Genomic DNA, 19,202 nt, shown 5'->3' with positions numbered 1-19,202 from the left:
GAGGAACTCTTTTGATTCAATAATTTATATAGAGAGATTTAAAATGGTGTAATGTCATTTAGAAGGAATGCATTGGTTTGTATGATTTAAAGATTGTGTAGAGATGATGGGAAAAGAATAATAATATTTATGGAATTTGCTCCATAAGTTACATAGATAAAGGAACTGCAAGAATCAAAATTATTGAAATGAGGGATAACCTCCTGTTTTAATCCATTTACGACCGGTGTCCCATATATGAGACACCCTGAAAAATAAACATTGCCGGGTGTCCCATATATGAGACACCCTGAAAAATAAACATTGCCGGGTGTCCCATCAATGTGACGTTGGATTGGAGCTGGCACGTTGGCAGATTCGGGGGCCGGCCCTGGGTGGTGATTTTGTAGCTGCCCAGAAAATATTATTTTCGGCTTCAAAATACACCCTAGTTAGTGGGTTTATGAAATGTTCCCTTCCAACAGATGAAATTGGTAACAGAACCAGCACCACTGTTTGAAGAGGACAGACCATTTTGTTTAGAATGTGATCATCCGTTCAACAATTCATTTCTATTTCACAACTTTGACCATCGAGTGTGTGATCAGTGCAGGTAGGTGATGTGATAACATGTTTTTGTAGAACAGGTATGAAGAAAAATGAATAATTTAACTTTTCATCATGTGTAATTATTACATTTTCATCAGAATAATGCAGTTTTGATAAAGATGTAATATGATATAGAAATGATACTTTTCTGGCTTTGTAGAATTATGCCTTCTTATTCATACCTTTTCTACACTCATCATAATTAATAGTTTGACATGAATTTACAATTATTGATCTCAGGCTCACTGGCATCACCTGGCAGTTCCCTTTATAACTTAAGTAGGTACTCAATCTAGTATGTTGAGGATATATGAGATGTGGAACTTCCTGCAAGATTTCCTTATTACATTTGCTTCTTCTGTCATTGTAATGTTGAAGTATTTCCATAAATGTAATAGGAAAGTGATTAAAAATCAGGCTGATAGTTCACAAAGGAATAAATAAAACCAGGAGGAAAGGTTTGGGTGTGGCTCTTACTAGGGTGTGGTTAGGACCTTTACAGTAGAGTAATATGTACTAAGCTCGTTTCATACCATGGAAGCAAAAAGATGGGAAGGCTCATCTGTTTGTGTTTGTGGCCACACATCATGCTCATCTGGCTAGTCTCCTTATCTTTTGCAGAAGTTCTTGAGCCTGGGTCCTACTGGCTGGGATGATGCCTTAGGAGTTCAGCTGAGAGCCAAATAATAGCCCATGGTTGGAGTGGTGCATGCTATTACATTCTTTCCTCATCAAATTTTTGTTGAAAAAATTGTCTTGCATGGGTTGAATTAAGAAGTTGAGGCTCAGAGTTTAATTTAGTCAATTTCAGCTTGTTTTGTTTGATTAGCTGTGAGTGTATCTGTTAGTTATTTGATCATCAATGGGAAATGACATTACCAGTTGTTTTAAGACTAATTAATTGGCATTCTTAGGTTATTATTTACAGTGGTAATAAAGTATTTATGTAATTATTAGCCAGTCAGAACAGGAGCCCCCAGTGCCATACTAAACATTGTGTGAAGGTGCATGTGGAGTGAGCTCATAAGGGAAAAATCAGTTGCAGGAGAAATTACCCCACTCTCTATGGTCATGGCTATGGCATAAACAATTCTTTAAGTAGTGATGGTGACAGAAGGCTTTAAGCCTACTTTTGAGAGGCTCTTTCTATTCAGTGAATAGAGCCACGGCAAACAAGTACAAAACTGTTTAGGGTGCACAACTAAGAGTAGGCTTGACTGCACTTGATACAAGGACGTCATCTTGAATTGAATTTTGGTTTACCATGAATTGATAGAATGCATAGGATGTCAGTGACGAGAAGTTGTTAAGTCTTATTTTTTTCTGCATTATTTAGAGAAACTATGAGTGCATGTATGAGGCCTTTTTATTGATATGAAACTTGGGTTGAATGCAAGGGGGTTGGCAATTTGATAACACTATGGAGTGTCCTCTATTTTCTGATTTAGTGTGTTGTATAGCGTATAATCAAAATTTATGGCCATTTTCTATTATGAATCTGCTTCTGTTATCCAGTTATGTTCTAAAAATGAGAATGTTTGAATTATTGGTGACTCGGATTATCCTATGAATTTTGTTGGCACGACTTTACAGACTTCACAAGTAAATGTTGCCAGGAAGGGGGGCATGTGTAGTGAAAAATGAAGTAAGGTCTTAAGAGTTTTTAGGAGAGAATGTAAGGCTTCTCTGTTACATGAAAAGTTGTTTACCTTTGTGTTTTACTATTGCTATATAAGAAGGGGTGGACAGTTCGGTCTCCCAAGCACCTGGAACGACCAATTTTGAGCTATAAGTGACGGCTCATGATTATGTAGAGTACCCACCAGACCATGAAAGAGATTCCTGAACAACGCGAGACAGAATGATGAGCCTCACGCTTAACAGGGATTACAAGTGTAATGCTTTGTGTTGTGCAAAGTCATGTATTAGTGCATATGTAGTATAGTGGTCCCTAATTCATTTATTCAAGACTTCATCTGCTGCTCAGCAGCATGGAGAGATTAAAATCACTTTGAGTGCAGAAGTTTTAGCTAATAGAAAAGTTTGAGAACTATGAAATTTATTATCTAGTCTTTGGTCAGATGGGAGACTAGATTCTTTGGATGTAAGAACCCAGCAGATGTTTCCCAGGCCAAATGCAGGGGACTACAGAAAAAAGACTGAAGTCCCACTGGGAGACCACCTTTGAACTATAATAGTCCACCCTACAGGTGACATAGTTTTTAATCTAACAAATCACAAACCTTGAAATTTTTTTGATGTTTAGTGTTCAAAGTTCCACCCATATACAGTTTTATTGATGATTTATTGTGGGTAATTAAGTAGATTTAGATGAAAATGCTTTAAGAACCAGCATCCCCAGGGCCTATCTTCAAATTCCATGCATCATATATTTTTCCTAAACTAAACCATTGCTGAAAACAAGGAGTCTTTGTATTCTGACTCCATTTTTGTGTTGTATTAAACTTTCACTTTAAAATGTTTTAAAGCACAGTTTTATAGTATAGACTTTCTAACTGCATTTTGCAACAGAAAGCACTTTGCTTTATATGACAAAGAAGCCTGTTTTCCAAACTTGGTGAAGTTGGTGAAGAAAGATATGGGTTGGTCAGTGAGAAATCCCTACAGGTGACATAGTGGTGGGTGATAAACTATTCTCAGGCAACAGAATGCTTGTGTTATAATGATGGGAATGTATGTAAGGTAAAGGTATTTTGAGACTTGATTATTAGATTTTATCCCCATTCCTTTTTTATGAATGTTCAAAAATGACAGACAGACATATAAATGCTTATATATAGTTATAAAGTGATAAAAGTATGATATTATGTAATGAAAACTCATTCTCTACTTTTTGTAACTTTCTTTCGAATAGAATCAAAACAGACTGATTATTTTTGCGGGGAGGAGTATTTTTTTGGGGTGGGGATCTTGTCTGTACTGTGTATAAATATGAAAGTTTCAGTATTACCTTCTCATATAAAAAAGGAAAAAAAATGTAAATACACATATGTAAAAAAAAGTCCCTCACCTACAAAATCTTTCAAAATTTATACCAAAAGGCTTCACTCTCAGTAAAAATATCTTAACTTCATGACTAGTCAAGCAATTGCAAAATATAAAATGGAATGGTACAAAAGCCATTTTTAAAAAGAGAAACCTCTTCCTCTCAAAAGAATCACTGTAACTGACCTGAAAAGAATCTGTGTACTTACAAAACTGATAAGTAGCCCAAATTTAATGTCCCCACCTTATCCTTGTACAAAAACCATGGCTTTATGTCAGTCCTGAATGGCCTTTGTACTCTGTTTGCTATTCCCTCTTCACCCTTTTCACTAACACTAACCTATAGTGCTCAGCCTTTGAAGTCTTAAGATATTTTGTCCTAATTGTTAACTAATTTTTAACCTTTTGGTTACAATACTTTGTCATAAAGCAGTATGACCTTTCCTTACCTGGGAGCCCAAAATATGAGCATTAGGCTTACTTGAGTGGCCACTCTGCCGAGGGTGCAGCATGTAGACCGGGTGCACATGAACACTTGTGCGCAGTGACACGACTCCATGCCTTCCCTTACCAGTGTAATTTTCTCTTTGTTTGCATGAGCATTTTTAGTTTTTTTTTTCCATCATGTCCTGCCTAGAGCCAGCACTCTACAGGTTATGGCTTACGGATGGTACATTCCACTCTCGTTTATCAGTGGAAATGATGCAAAAGCCCCTTCTTAAATGACCACTGAGTCTAATCAACCTCTTAGAGATTTGTGTACTTATGGTGAGTCAGTTCTGTCACCTTGGCCTTCAGCTGAAATTTTTATGATGGAAAGTTTCCATCACCTGCCCCTCAGGCCAGTTTTTTTCATGATGTGATAGTCACATCATCTTGATTATAAGGGTTAAATGACATTGTATCAGCATATCTCATTGCTGTTAGTTCTATTCTTATTGTTACTTCTAGCAGATTTCCTTTTTTCATCATTGTTTATCCTGAGGGCATATTATGTAAAAGAGGTTTCCTATACCACAAGAAATGGAGGGTGTAGCCAGATATTGTAAACATGATATATTTCAGTGATAAGTAGCAGAGTGATTAGTTAAGTTGAGGAAACATAGGGATCAAGAAGATAGATTTGAAGTAATGGATTTTATAGGCAATCCTCAAGAAACAGGATGATTGAAATTAAAAAAGTAAAATGAAAAGGAAAGAAAAGCAAAGCATTAAAGATCAACAAAAGTTGTTGTACAAATTATTATTTTTTAATGCAGAGAAAGTGACAAGACTAATAGTGGTGTATATGGATTTTGTCTTTGCTTGGCATGGTAGCTAGATCTACTGAAAATGTTTTTCTTTTCTGTGCTACATTTACAGGGATAATGATGACAAGCATGCACTCATCACAAAAACAGATGCCAAGAATGAGTACTTGTTGAAGGATGTAGATCTAGAGAAGAGAGAGCCGCCTCTAAAGTTTATTGTAAGAAAAAACCCTCACAATTCAAGATGGGGTGACATGAAGTTATACCTGAAATCACAGGTGAGTAATCATAGCATTGTTGTCATTGTGATTATGAAGGAAGGATATTGAGAATTTTAGACTTTATTGAATTTTCCATTGCAGAGTTTAAGCTTAGGATTGGCTGTTTATCTTGCATATTTTTCTCTTTTTTTTTAATTATTATTATTATTATTATTTTTTTTTTTTTGTGGAGGGGGGGGGGCAAACAAGCAGTATCCATAGGTGCAAGGGAGTAAGTTGTTTATTCTTAATTGCTGGAGCTTCAACCATTCTTCATACAGTGATTGGGAGTTTAAAATCACTGCCAGACAAAGAAATTACACATGGACCCTAGGGGATGTTGTTAGCTGTTTCATCCCCATTCCTATCTTGCAGTTCAAGTAATATTATGACAATTTTTAATTTATTTACCAGTCTTTCCGTAATTTATTTTTGACACTTTTATTTTCTTTTGTTTTTTCTTGTAACAGTTATAATGCTACATAATGCTATACCAAGAGATCTTTCTTTTAGAGCCCCATGGTTATCATGTCACATATAAAGTCCATGGGGCACCTCTTGCTCTGGCATAACTTTGACTACATGCTGCATGGATATGTGTGTGGTCAGTGTTTGATGGTAGAGACTGCTATGTTCAGTCATGTGAACTAAATACTTTTCAGATTGAGAAACGTGCTCTTGAGGTGTGGGGCTCAGAAGAGGCCATAGAAGAGGCTATGGAAAAGAAGGAAGAACAGAGAGAAATAAGTAAACAAAGGAAGTACAACAAGAAGATGAAAGGTGGGCTGTAAATATTTGTTGTGTCTGAACCCCAAATTTTGGTATAGGTTGTATTGAGTTCACTGTGACAAATGTAGAAAAGATGTGAGATTGAATTTCACAGTGCAAGAATTAATACGCAGTAGTCAGAATAATTCCGTACCTTGCTTTATGAAATATTTCATTTTCTTTTACACCTTTTCTATATTAGGTATGTAGATAGAGCTCAAGAATGAATTACATTTATGTAATGATAAAAGTGGATAGAAAAAATTATGAATAATGTAATTGATAATACTGTTCTCAGTAGTATTGTAGTTACAAGCATTGGCAATATCATTATTGTTGCTATACCGTAACAGTCAGGCAGAAGCTGCAAGAGATATCATACACATCCTCATGGATGAGGATGTGTATGGTTTTTCTGTTTGATATTTTTTACAACTGATTAGTGAGGTGTGTTTGATGCCTCATGTAGGTTTGAACTAGACCATGGGTTATAACAACACTAATGGTGGGGATGACAACTATTCTGTATAATGCCTCAGTAATCTTAATCTTTATTTTTTAGAAATAATGAAAAACACTATTTTGTCATCATTAACCTTTGCCATGATGATATTTTTGGCTAAAAATAGGAGTATTTTGATGGTTACTAAATATTGAGAAAGTGTTTTTTTATTTTTTATTATTTTTTTTTTAGGTTATTTTATTTCTTGTTGAAAAAGAGCCAATTTATTTTCAGACACTTTAGAAGCAGCATATGTATATAATGTCTGAATGCTTTATTTACTCTCTCACTTTTCTTTGTCAGAGCTGAGAATGAATGTAAGAAGCAGTTTATACACTCGAGCAACGAAAACACACGAACATGAATATGGTGAAGAAGTCTACCTTCCTGATGAAGATGAATATTCTCGAACTTGTAAAACTTGTGGCCACAGTTATACCTATGATAAGATGTAGTATCAAGTATGTTGGAGAAATGCTGCTGTACTTCCTAGGTTTTAATCAGGGACTATTTATATATTTATTTTCTTACTGCATTGAGTTTTTTTGTAGTGAGTTGGGCAACCTGTTTATTGGCATTCCAACTTTTGTATTTAACACATGGAGAAACTAAAAATATTAATAACTGAGATTTTTAAAATGTTCTGTGTGTATTAAATGAAGTTTTGATATAGTAGTAATCTCTTTTACAATGTGTATTGCCTGGATAATAGTTTGTATGTGGACTCATGCTCTAAAGTATTATTAAATAAAAAAAATTATTTTGGTGGTGGCTGGTGGAACTTCAGTGCTCCTCTTGTCTGCCAACTATCTAGTGTTGATTCTCTGTTAGAAAAACCCACTGTACACAAACTCGGTTTATTGAAATGTGAGACAACAGTTTCATAATCCTCCTGCAGAAGGTGCACTGTAAATGAATGGCAGGTGAGCATAGGTAAATAGAAAAGAAGGCAGTTCAGATCAAGTTAAAGAGTTGGATAATCTGTGAGAAGGGTGGCCAGCATAAGGCAGCAATCAGAGGATAAAGTAAGGAGACTGTCAGCTGGAGAAAAAGTGCTGTTAAGGTTGAAATTGGGCAGCTGATTCATTCCACCAGTCTGCAGATGTTGACATCAGAGGAAGGAAAAAATACAAGTAGGTGACTAACCATCTGATGGCCTGTTTCTCACGTATGACAATATTTTCTGGATTACTTATAATATAACTAGTGAATTTGGTATCTGACTTCCCAAAGTACTGCTTATAACACAAGGCTCAAGGAATACTACAAGTGCCCACCTTCAAAGTAGAGGGAGAACAGGTGTGAACCAGGTTGTAGCAGAGGGTGTTTACCTGGTGAATGGTAAGCTTACAGTTTAGAGGGTGAGTGGGGCAATGAAGAGAATAGACCTCTTCAGTGTAGAAAGTATACTGTGCCCTGGATAACACAGATTTGAAGACATGGTGAGGGTAGCCCAGCTTAATGATTGAACAATGCATCCAGACACAGGGAATCACAGATGCAAAGGAGTAACATTGTGGAGTAACATTTGGGTAATAAAAGAAGAGTTTGCACATCTCACTGTGTATAGGTTTCCTGTATGCTGAAAAGGAGAAATGTTTAAAAAATGCTAAACTAAATTATCCAAGGAGGAGAACCAAGGGAGATGGAAGGGTTCCATGGACAAGTTAGCCACGAGAGAAGAGCCCATGGCAATGGTGAATCCCTGGCAGTAGAAGCAATCCTTGATTTGTCCACATATAGACAAATCAACTGCAGGCAGACATCAGTGGGCAGAGGGAGATGAAGATCTTCAGAAAGGAAAGTATATGGAGAGCATCATCTAGTGGGACATTGACGAAAAGGAGAGTTAACATCCAAGCTCAACAGAGTATCAGGCAAGACAGCAGACATGGATAACGAAGTCCAAGGAATAGTGGAGGTGAGCAAGAGAAATGGTGTCAAGACAAGGAATGAAAAACTGCACCAGCTTGAATGCAAGAGGCATTGAAGAAAATGATGGGATGCAGAGGCATGTCTGGCTTATGGGTCATGAGTTGCTAGAAGTGAAGGAGGTGAGGGATAATAACCTTGAACCTTGGGTTGAGATTTGTCTCCAGGCAACTGGATGCTAACTGTTTCATGTGTCAGTGGAAGGTAGTCACAATATGTTTTTGGTGTATGCTGGTCAACACGACCTAAGTACAGGTGTGACGACACCCCTCTCTAAGCTGGAGTACTGGCTTACAGGGAGTCTTGGCCCAGGGAGACTTCTGTTTTTCCTCCCAAGTTTTATTTTTTCTCTTAAGAATATTCTTTGGAATTATGAACACTGTGATTTTTTTTGGGGGGAAGTACTTGTAGTGAAGACATTAAGATAATTTGGCAGTGGTTTATAAAAACAATTCAACCCATTGGATTTGGGTGATTTGCAGCCCACATATGGCCAAAAATCTGGGCATTAGGCTTGCTTGATTGGTCTCTCCCAGGTGTGTGGCTTGTAGGCTGGGTGCACACATTCACTCATGTGCCGTATTAATTCTCCTTGCCCCCACTCTAATGTTATGTTTTTCTACATTATTATTTTTAATGAATGAATGAATTATTTATTTTTATTTATTTTTTAAAATTTTATTTGTAATTTTCCAATGTCTTTATGTAATTTGATATACTGTATGATGATGGTAATAGACTTTTCCTTACACAAACTCCATATCATCTCTAGGTAGTCCTTAACTTTGTGCAATGACAATAACATGAGTAATATTTTGTTGTTTGTGTATTTGTTCATTATTTTTAAAATATTTTTTCCCTATGTTATTTTAATTATTGTAAAATTACTGCTGCATCAACATCAAAAGACATTAGTGGCATATTCAAAATATAGCAGTTTGGTTCATAAGGCGATGTTTGTGGATTCCCAGAATGGTTAATGGTCAAAACAGATAATGTGCCAGACATTAAAGATCATATAGCATTATGACAAAACATTCTGGTGAAAAAGGGTGAAAATGAGTTAATGATTAGGACCAAGTGTATTAGATGTCAAAGGTTGTAGTGCTGTAGGTTAGTATGTTGGTAAAAAGGGTATAGAAAGAAGAGCAAACAGAGTACAAAGGCCATTCAGGAGTGACAATAAGTTAGCCTTTCATCCTTCCATTACATCTCTCACACCTTAGGAAGTGGGTATGGTCCCATCGCCCTGGCCAGATTTTTTTGTGATGTGATGGTCATGTCCCCTGGATCCAAAATAGATCAGTAAGTCTTGATCCCTGTGTGTAGGATTTAGACTGCTGAAGAGGGACAAGGAACAGCATACAAAGAATCTTTATGAGAAGTATGAGGAGTATTTCATCGTAAATGCCCAAGAAACAGAATGCCAATTGCTGGGCTGTGTATTTTGTATGAATATTAGCCACTGACACTTAGTATGGACAATGATGCTGTTATTGTTCCTTCTTTTATCAAGAAACATCTAACCCGGACTGAGTTAGAAAAGTGAAGGATGTAAAGTTAATGGATATTTATGGTATACCCTCTGAACTGGTGAAGTCTGGTGGTGGACCTATTGCTTGAGAATTGCATACAGTCTTAATGGCATCTGACAGTCTACTATATCATTGAAAAATTTAATGATTCTAGAACATTGTGATTTTAATCATGGGCTGCTTGTAACCTACATCAAACTCAAGAAAGCATTTAACTCTGGGCCTGGCAAATTCTTCTGAAAGATCCTGAGACTCAAAGGAATACCAGTAAGTATTATTGGACTAGTAATAAATTGTAAACTGGTAATGAGTGTTATAAAGAGTGAAGCGGGAATGTCGAACCCCTTACTGTGACTAGCAGTGAGACCAGAATTTGTCTATACCAACAATTTTCAATACTCATTCCCTGGACTATTACTGGTAGTAATGTCAACGAAAGTCAGTATGAAGTAAAAATGGGGAATATTGTCAGACCGTAACTCTACCAGTGATGTTATCATCATAAATCCCATAAAACTTCTAATGGTGGCTATCAGTGCTTTAGCACCGGATCAAAACCAGGAACCCATGATATTTGCTTGTGTTAGAACATCAAAATCACTCAGAAATGTAAATATTTAGGTAGTGAAATTTGTAGCTCTAGGTTGTCAAACTAGGAAGTCAGTATATAGACTGGTCTAACCCCTGGAGTCATGAACTCTTGATGCAAGTATTTGGAGATCTAACTAGCCTATCTAAATTTGACCTCTCTGGTTTCCTGACCATTGCCTCTCCTTTGATCATGACTCAGGCCACTACTTCTGCTACCTTTTACTTGATGCTTGCTGTTAACTCAATCTTTTCGTAATCATCCATCAAGGTCATTAATCAACCATCAGAATACACCACTTCCTCTCTTGTTACTCTTCACCGTTGTACTACCTCACTCCACGTTGCTCCTTCCTCCTGCCCTTGTCCTTTTACTCCTTTCACCTCTCCAAGATTTTGGGTTCTCTTCTCCAAGTCAAGTGGAATTTCCTAATAATGTCTCCAAAAAACAACTAAGCAAAGTTTCCTTTTACAGTCATTCTGGTTATTGATACATAATAGTTACTTCTGAGTCTTAAGCTCATGCATTATCTACCCTGACTGATCTCACTCCTCCCTAATACATGTACCAGAACTGTTTACATCTCCTAGCTGATTGCCCTGTCTATGACAAGGATTAGTCAGAAAGAAAATAACTTGCTTGCCTGCCTCGTTAACTATGATGCAGCAGTACAGTGCTGCATTATTCCTCCCAGAGGCCACTGTAAGTCCTACACCAATATTGCCATGATTAGCTTCTGTAGATATAACCTGTCTTATGAAGTTTATATTGGTGGTATCCTACCCTGTCTGACCATATCGACCCCTTCCCGTCAATGTCAGAAATGTTCTTGTTTTGGCCACCGAGCCAAACATTGTTGCTCCGCAGTCTGCTGTCCTCTATGTGCCCAACCTGGTCATGACTGTTCAGCATGCTCAAATTGCTCTTGCATATTTGCCAGTTGTGGTTGTGGTGGCTCTCATAATGTATTTTATAGAAGCTACCCTCCTACAGGCTCGAGTCTGAGTTCTCAGATTCAAAGTAGGCCTCAGTCTACGTAAGGCCTGATAGAGAACATGACAACAAGGTTATTTGATACCTATTCCAATGCTGTCGATCACTCTGCTCCTCTCCCTTCTTCTTAAGATGACTCAGCATCTTCCCTAGCGTCTTGTCTCCCTACTCTACCATCCTACCTCTTCTCCCTCTCTGCAGATGATTTAATCTCTACCACTTCCTTGGTGCCTATCCCTCCTTCTCACTTTACTTGTTGAACCAGACAATCTAGCATGTTCCACCCATCTTCTACAACATCCTCTTTATTTGCTCTTCTCACAAGAAAACCATTTCTCAGACCTCCACCCAGCTCCCATCCAATAATTTTTGAGGACATCCAGAACTTCCTTAAAATGACCCAAGAAAACACCTCGCTCTCTTTCATTGAAACTCTGATCTCTTTATTCCCATTTCCTCTACATTCAAAATAACTGTCAATATCCAGTGTTCCTCAAGTAGATTCCTCTTCATTTCTCAAAATATAGAATATATTAATTTGATCTAATCACCCTTAACCCCTTTTTCCCCTTTTAGTAATCCCCACCTTACTCCATTTGCTCCCTCATTTAACCCTTTTCACTACCATACTATCCTTCGTGGGGGGGGGGGGGGCTTAGGAGATGGGGACTGGGACCCAAATTTGGGGATCCCCCCTACCTTGGGCCTCAGCCCTCTACTCAACTAATTTTGCATGGTCTTTTCTCCCTCCTGCTCTTTCATTTCTGTCCCTTCTCCAACCTCTTCTACTATTCACTTCCTAAGGTGTAAGAGCCGTACTAAAAGGATGAAAGGCAGACTTTGTGCCAGTCCTGAACTGCCCGAGGAAGCCATGGGCATGATATTCCCTTTTTAGTTGTCTAGCCCTTACCCCTCTAGGGGACCCTGAGGGGTGGACTGTTTCTTTCCCCAACATAGTCAAGGCTTCCCATGGCCAGTAATGAAAACTTAATATCCTTATTAGGGGCAATGAGGCTCCCCCATTCATCAGATAGCCTCACTAATTCAAACTCTCTTGGTTCCCCGACCCCAGGCTCTCCTTTGACCACGACTGAATACTGCAACTACTACCCACCCCTCAATGCCTACTTGTACATTATCCATCTAAGTTGAGACTCAGTCTCCAGGAGACATTCCTACTCCCCCAATTTCCTCAACTTCATCACATCTAAATCAACAACCTTCTTCATTAATTACCCCATCCTCCCTTATTACTACTTTACAGCCTTATTCTCCACCTCTCCGTAATACTACCCTCCTCAACAATACTCTCTCTTCCATCCCCAGCTCTACAAATATCTTTAATAATCTATTTAGCCCAGCGAAATGGGACTGATTTTTCATGCTCCCCCTTACCACTCCTTGCTCTGGCAACACTGTTCTCTTTCAATGTCTCCAAAAACAAGTAGGCAAAGTCCCTTTCCGTACCCGACCCAATTGTTCCTGTCACGTTACAGTTACATCTCAAACCCAACCTATAGCATTATCAAATCTAACTGATTTCTCTGGCAACCCCATTCCTGCCAAAGCTTGTCCAACCCATAATACTTGTACTGGAACTGTCTCTCTATCCCCAGCAAACTACCCTATTGATACCAAAGATTGGACTTTCTTGCCTGCCTCACAGACCATGAGATGATATCAGTACACTGCTACTCCATTCCTCCTAGAGATCATTGTAAGAACACCCACCAACATTGTCAAAATTACTTTCCAAAGACATGCCCTTCCATTAAATATTTACATAGATGAAGAATCCCTCCCTGTCCGCCCCCCCAATCCCTTGCCCATTGTTGTCGTGGGGAGGCTTAGGAGACAGAGACTGAGACCCTGTGCAGGGATCTCCCCTGCCTAGGGCCTCAGCCCTCGACTCAACTAATTTTGCATGGTCTTTTCCCCCTCCAACATTTGTTTCCATCCCTTCTCCATCCCCTTCTACTATCTACTTCCTAAGGTGTGAGAGCCGTGCTGAGAGGATGAAAGGCTGAGATTGTGCCAGTCCTGAATGGCCTGCGGGAACTATGGGCACGGTACTCCCGACTAATTTAGCCCTTACCTTTCACTAGCGATGGAGGTGGACCAGTTGATGCCTTTTATATAATCCAGGTTCCCCATGACCAGTAATGAAAATGCAATCCCTTTATTAGAGGCAATGAGGCTTGCCCCTTTATCAAATAGCCCCACACCAGGCTCTCCTTTGACCAAGACTCTGAACACTGAAACTACAACCCACTCCTCAATGCCTAGTAGTGCATTACCAACCCAAGCAGAGAATCAATCTCCAGAAGACATTCCTACCCACCCAACTTCCTCAAATTCATCAACTCTACCCCCACAACCTTCATCAAGCACCCAATCCTCCCTTATTACTACCTTACAACCTTATTCTCCATCATTTCGTAATACTCCCTCTTCCACACATCCCTGACCATCCACCACCACCAACCCTACAGATATCTTAAATACTCTGTTTAGCCCAGCTAAATGGGACATTTTTCGTGATCCCTTCTACAGCTCCCTACTGAGGCAACACTCTTCTCTTTCAACAATGCCTCCAAAAACAAGTAGGCAGAGTCCCTTTCTATACCAGACACGTTCGCTCCTGTCTTGTAACAGTCAGATCAGAAACTGAATCTATAGCACTATCAAATTTAACTGATCATTCTGGCAACCCCATTCCTGCAGAACTTCATCCAACCCTTAGTACCTGTACCGGAACTGTCTCTCTCTCCCCAGCAAACTGCCCAGTCGATACCAAAGACTGGTCAGACTGTGGAGAAGACTTATCAGGATGCCTCAAATACCAAGATGTGAAATCAGTACATTGCAACACCATTCCTCCTAAAGGTCAACGAAAGAATCCGACCAACATTGCCAAAATTACCTTCCGTACACATGACCTTCCCTTACGTATCTACATCGGTGGACAATCCCTCCCTGTTCGACCATACCAACCTCCTCCCCGTCAATGTCAAAACTGTTGGCGCTTTGGACATCCTGCCAAACGTTGCCGTTCTACAGACAGATGCCCCACATGTGCCCAACCTGGTCATAACCGATCAAACTGCTCAGCACAAACACGAACATGTGCTAACTGCGGCGACCCCCATAATGTATTTTATAGAGGCTGTCCCACTTACGTTTGAATCTGAGGTAGCAACTCTCAGATACAAAAATGGTCTCACTTTACGTGAAGCCAGACAGGAAGCATGTTGACAAGGTTTCTCTCATACTCCATACTCTCATAACATCATTCGCTCAGCCCCTCCCCCTCCACCCCAAGATGTCCCCATTTCCACTTCTACATTCTACCTCCCTCAGACCAATTCCTTTGCCACTCTAAACCCAGACACCCCAATCTCAACCACAGCTCCAATCTCAACTACAGCCCCAACCACTTCTACATTCTACCTCCCTCAGACCAATTCCTTTGCCACTCTAAACCCAGACACCCCAATCTCAACCACAGCTCCAATCTCAACTACAGCCCCAACACCACCCCCACTCCCTCCCTGCAGTACCCGCAGTAGACAGACTAAACGTTTTAACCCTTCTTCCCCTACAGCACAATCACCTCCACCTACCTTTACCTTTATTCCTGACACACCAGTCTCCTCTTCCCCCCCTCATAAGAAAACCTTTATACCACAAAACTCTCCAACCAACTCCATTGCAGAAACAATTACCTTTTCATAAAACTCTCCAACCAATTCCACTGCAGAAACAATGGATGACGTCCAAAGTTATATGCTTAAGACACAAGATCCCATAACTCATGCTCATTCCACACTTGAAGTAGTTGCCGATATTCATACCTCTCCTACTAATATTCCCCCTACACCCCTTCCTCCTACTCCCTCTCAACACAACCTAACCCCCTCCACCACCCATATCCATCCTCCCAATACCCCTCCTCCTGGTAACCATCCCCCTCTTACTCCCTGCACCCCTGCCCGCCCTCCTCCTAATCCCTCCCAAGACAACACATCCCTTTCAACTCCAACTATCCATCCTTCCGATATCCACCCTCCTACCACTAATACTCCCCCCACATCTACTCCCTCCCAACACAACCCACCCCCTTCAACCCCAACTATAGGCACATTCTCCCTCCCTCCATCCCCTCTATCCTTTGCACTCCCTCCTGGATACACATGAAAATCACTCATGTCACAACAATGCCCTTCTCCAGATTCTCTACCTCCTAATACCCCTCCTTCACACCCCCTAGCTCCTTTTCCCCCAGATTCCCCAATACGTACCATATGCGATATCACTCATGAGCTATAGCTCTCCTACATTGGAATATTCGGGGTTTCCGTTCTCATAGACCAGACCTACGTCATATCCTTATAATCCATCTATTATCTGCCTCCAAGAGACTTTCCTCACACACCCTCCTATTCCAATTCCCAATTACCATTTTATCTCTTCCCCACACTCCCTTTATGTCTCATCTATACTTATCCATCATAAAACACCTTATGTCATACCTCCCATACAAACTACTGTCCCATGCACAGCTATTTGCATCTTTCTTCGCCGCTGGATCACAGTGATTTCAGTCTACTTCTCCCCATCCTATCCCATTGACTTTGCTGCCTTTTAAACTCTAATTTCCCAACTCCAACCACCTTTCTTCGTAGTTGGTGATTTCAACTGCCGCCACACTCTGTGGGGTGACTCTACCACCAACTCCTGAGGCCGATCTCTAGAACGCTTCCTCTTCACAAATAACCTAATAATTCTTAATTCAGATCGCCCCACACACTTTGACATGCGCACACAATCCTTTTCATGCCTTGACCTCTCTCTATGCTCTCCTACTCTACATTTAGATTTCCATTGGTCAGTTCAAGACCACTTCCCCTATAGTGACCACTTCCCAGTACTCCTTTCTCCTACTTCATATGTACCACTTCCTAATCCTCCACGCTGATGCTTTGATAGAGCTGACTGGCATACTTTCACTTCACTCTCTACTATACCTATCCCTCCACCTCCCTTACTGTCCATTTCAGATATGCTACAATGTTTTACAACCACAATCCTGAGAGCTGCCTATACAGCCATTCCTCGAACTTCAAGACCTTATACCTCTAAATGCATCAAAGTGCTTTGCTTAAAATGAGCAGCCTGGAACGGCTATCACTACAAACGAGGCACCCCTCACCAGCTATCAGCCCTTATTTCCTTTAAAAGAGCATATGCCCATCTTTGCCGTACAATTAGAAACAGCAAAACAAATAGCTGGCAAAATTATGTTTCCTCAATTACATCTTCTACATCTATTTCAGCTGTTTGGCGATGGATCCATAAATTATAAGGCAAACATCCCCCCCATCCTGCACCCGTCCTCTATATTAGAGATACTCTCATCTCTGAGCCTGTCGAAGTAGCTAATGAACTGGGCAACTATTTCAGCCAGGTCAGTAGTGGCTCTCACCTTTCCCCACACTTTTCTTCCATTAAAGCCATCAAGGAACGCATCCCTATTACCTTCACCCTATCCGCTGATGAGTCCTATAATGCTCCTTTTTCTTCTTCTAAACTCAACGCTGCATTAGTTGTGCCGCAACACTCATGAAGGCCCTGATGGTATTCACTATCGTATGCTCCGACACCTCCCATCTTCTTCTCTATCCTTTCTTTAAACTATTTTCAACCACATATGGACAACAGGAAATTTTCCTTCTCATTGGTGAGATGCTCTTATCCTACCTTTCTTAAAACCCAATAAATCAGGTACCCGACCCCAAGATTAACGCCCCATAGCTCTAACTAGCTGCTTGTGCAAACTACTAGAACGAATGGTTAACTTCCACTTAATGTGGTATCTTGAATCTCATAATCTCCTTTCCCCTTCCCAGTTTGGTTTCCGCCGTGCCCAAAGTACAGCAGACCCACTTGCCCATTTCGAGACATATATTACATTGGCATTTGCACGCCATGAATCCGTATTAGCCATATTCTTTGATCTAGAAAAGGCATATGATACCACATGGTGATACCATATCCTCCAACAATTGTCCTCCTTAGGTTTACGTGGAAACATGGACGTTTTCATCAAATCCTTCCTTTCTAAACGTACCTTCCAGGTCAAAATTGCCTCTTCCACGTCATCATCCTTTCCTCAATTCGAAGGCGTCCCACAAGGAAGTGTGCTTAGTACCACTTTATTCCTTCTTTCTGTAAATGACAGTCTTAGTCCTACCACCAGGAGCCTGGGCATCACTGTATGTTGATGACTTAACCATCTATGCATCTGGCACATCCATACCAGATTTCTGTCAATTCCTTCAGTCTGCAATAACATCAGTAACTTCTTGGGCCACCAACCATGGCTTTCGCTTCTCTACCTCCAAATCTTTCCCCATCCTTTTATCTCGCTCACGTACAGTCCCCAAACCCCTACTCTTCGTCTATAATGCTCCACTCCAATACTTTTCTTTTGGCAAATTCCTAGGCATTATATTTGATTCCAAATTGTCCTGTCGAGACCATATCTTGTATATCAAAGAAAAAGCTCAACGCCGCCTCCGAATCTTACAAACTCTTTCACACATCTCCTGGGGCTCAGATCGCAAAACTCTCCTCCATCTTCATGTTACCTTGATTCTCTCCACTCTAGATTATGGATGCCATATCTACTCCTCTGCCTCAACCTCTCTTCTTGCTCACCTTTATACAATCCACCACAGCGGTCTCCGCTTAGCCCTAGGCGCCTTCTGCTCCTATCCAGTTGAGAGCCTATATACTGAATCTGGCATGCTGTCCCTCTCTCGATGTCGAGCACTTTTCTCTCTCCAATGCTATGCTCGATTTCATCAATTTTTCCTTACCAAACTAACTATTCCACAATCCTTACTTCATACCTTTACCTCTTCTCCACGTTTACCAACTCATCTCCCCATACGCATGGATACCCTCCTTTCCCATTCCCCCTTTCCTCACCTCCGACCTCTCCCACTTTCTGTCAGTTTTCCCTCTCTATCCTTCTCACTCATTTCCTTGACCATGTCTCCATTCATTCCTCCAGCATTCATGTTTACACTGACGGTTCCAAATCCATCTCAGGAGCTGGATTCACAGTAACATTCCCAAAGTGCACTTTCAAATACACCCTCCCTCCTGAATCTAGTGTCCTTACTACAGAACTGTATGCACTCCTTTTTGCCGTAAGACACATATACTCATCCTCCTCTTCCTCTTTTACTATTTTTACTGACTCCCTTAACTCTTTAACCCTCATAAAGTCTATACACTCGACCAATCCCCTTGTCTGTAAGATCCAGAACTGGTTATTCTATCTATCCACTCGTCACAAATCTGTCAGATTTTGCTGGGTACCCAGCCATGTTGGAATCCCTGGCAATGAACAGGCAGATACTCTTGCACGCTATGCCGCAATGTCCACATCACCTCAACTACGCTTCTCACATATTCCAGCTACGGATTATTACCCCCACTTTAAAACCTTCTTGTATACCCGATGGCAATCTTTTTGGTCAAGACTCCACAACAATAAATTACATACTGTAAAACCATCAATCTCCTCTTGGTCAGCTCCATTTCACAAAAACAGACATTGGGAGACGGCCCTCGCACGCTTACGTATTGGCCACACTCGCCTAACACACGCCTATCTAATGTCACGCTCAGACCCGCCCCTATGTCCTCTATGTAACGTCCCTCTTTCAGTTCCACACATTCTCTTGTCCTGTCCACGCTTTAATACAG

The 19,202-nt window shown here is 40.4% G+C and overlaps 2 protein-coding genes across 2 annotated transcripts in view; both read left to right on the top strand.

Moving 5' to 3' along the window:
• Nucleotides 1-9,036, top strand: part of Xpac (DNA repair protein complementing XP-A cells homolog Xpac) — an 18,379-nt gene extending 9,343 nt beyond the window's left edge. Inside the window, exons 4-7 of the mRNA XM_027369842.2 lie at nt 465-592; nt 4,957-5,122; nt 5,767-5,884; nt 6,678-9,036. Coding sequence (XP_027225643.2) covers nt 465-592; nt 4,957-5,122; nt 5,767-5,884; nt 6,678-6,829 — 564 coding nt within the window. The 3' untranslated portion in view covers nt 6,830-9,036. The remainder of the gene's footprint in view (nt 1-464; nt 593-4,956; nt 5,123-5,766; nt 5,885-6,677) is intronic.
• A 3,395-nt stretch (nt 9,037-12,431) lies between these two features.
• On the top strand, nt 12,432-16,861 carry LOC138864099 (mucin-2-like). Its single transcript, XM_070130129.1, has 6 exons — nt 12,432-12,553; nt 13,641-13,708; nt 14,079-14,309; nt 15,184-15,381; nt 16,484-16,575; nt 16,760-16,861. The coding sequence occupies exons 1-6, from the start codon at nt 12,432-12,434 to the stop codon at nt 16,859-16,861; spliced, it is 813 nt and encodes a 270-aa protein (XP_069986230.1).
• The last annotated feature ends 2,341 nt before the right edge of the window (nt 16,862-19,202 follow it).

This window comes from Penaeus vannamei, chromosome 15 (assembly GCF_042767895.1).
Source record: "Penaeus vannamei isolate JL-2024 chromosome 15, ASM4276789v1, whole genome shotgun sequence".
Lineage (NCBI taxonomy): Eukaryota > Metazoa > Arthropoda > Malacostraca > Decapoda > Penaeidae > Penaeus > Penaeus vannamei.
Note: the sequence above shows the minus strand (reverse complement) of the source record. Positions and strands in the feature narration are given on the sequence as shown.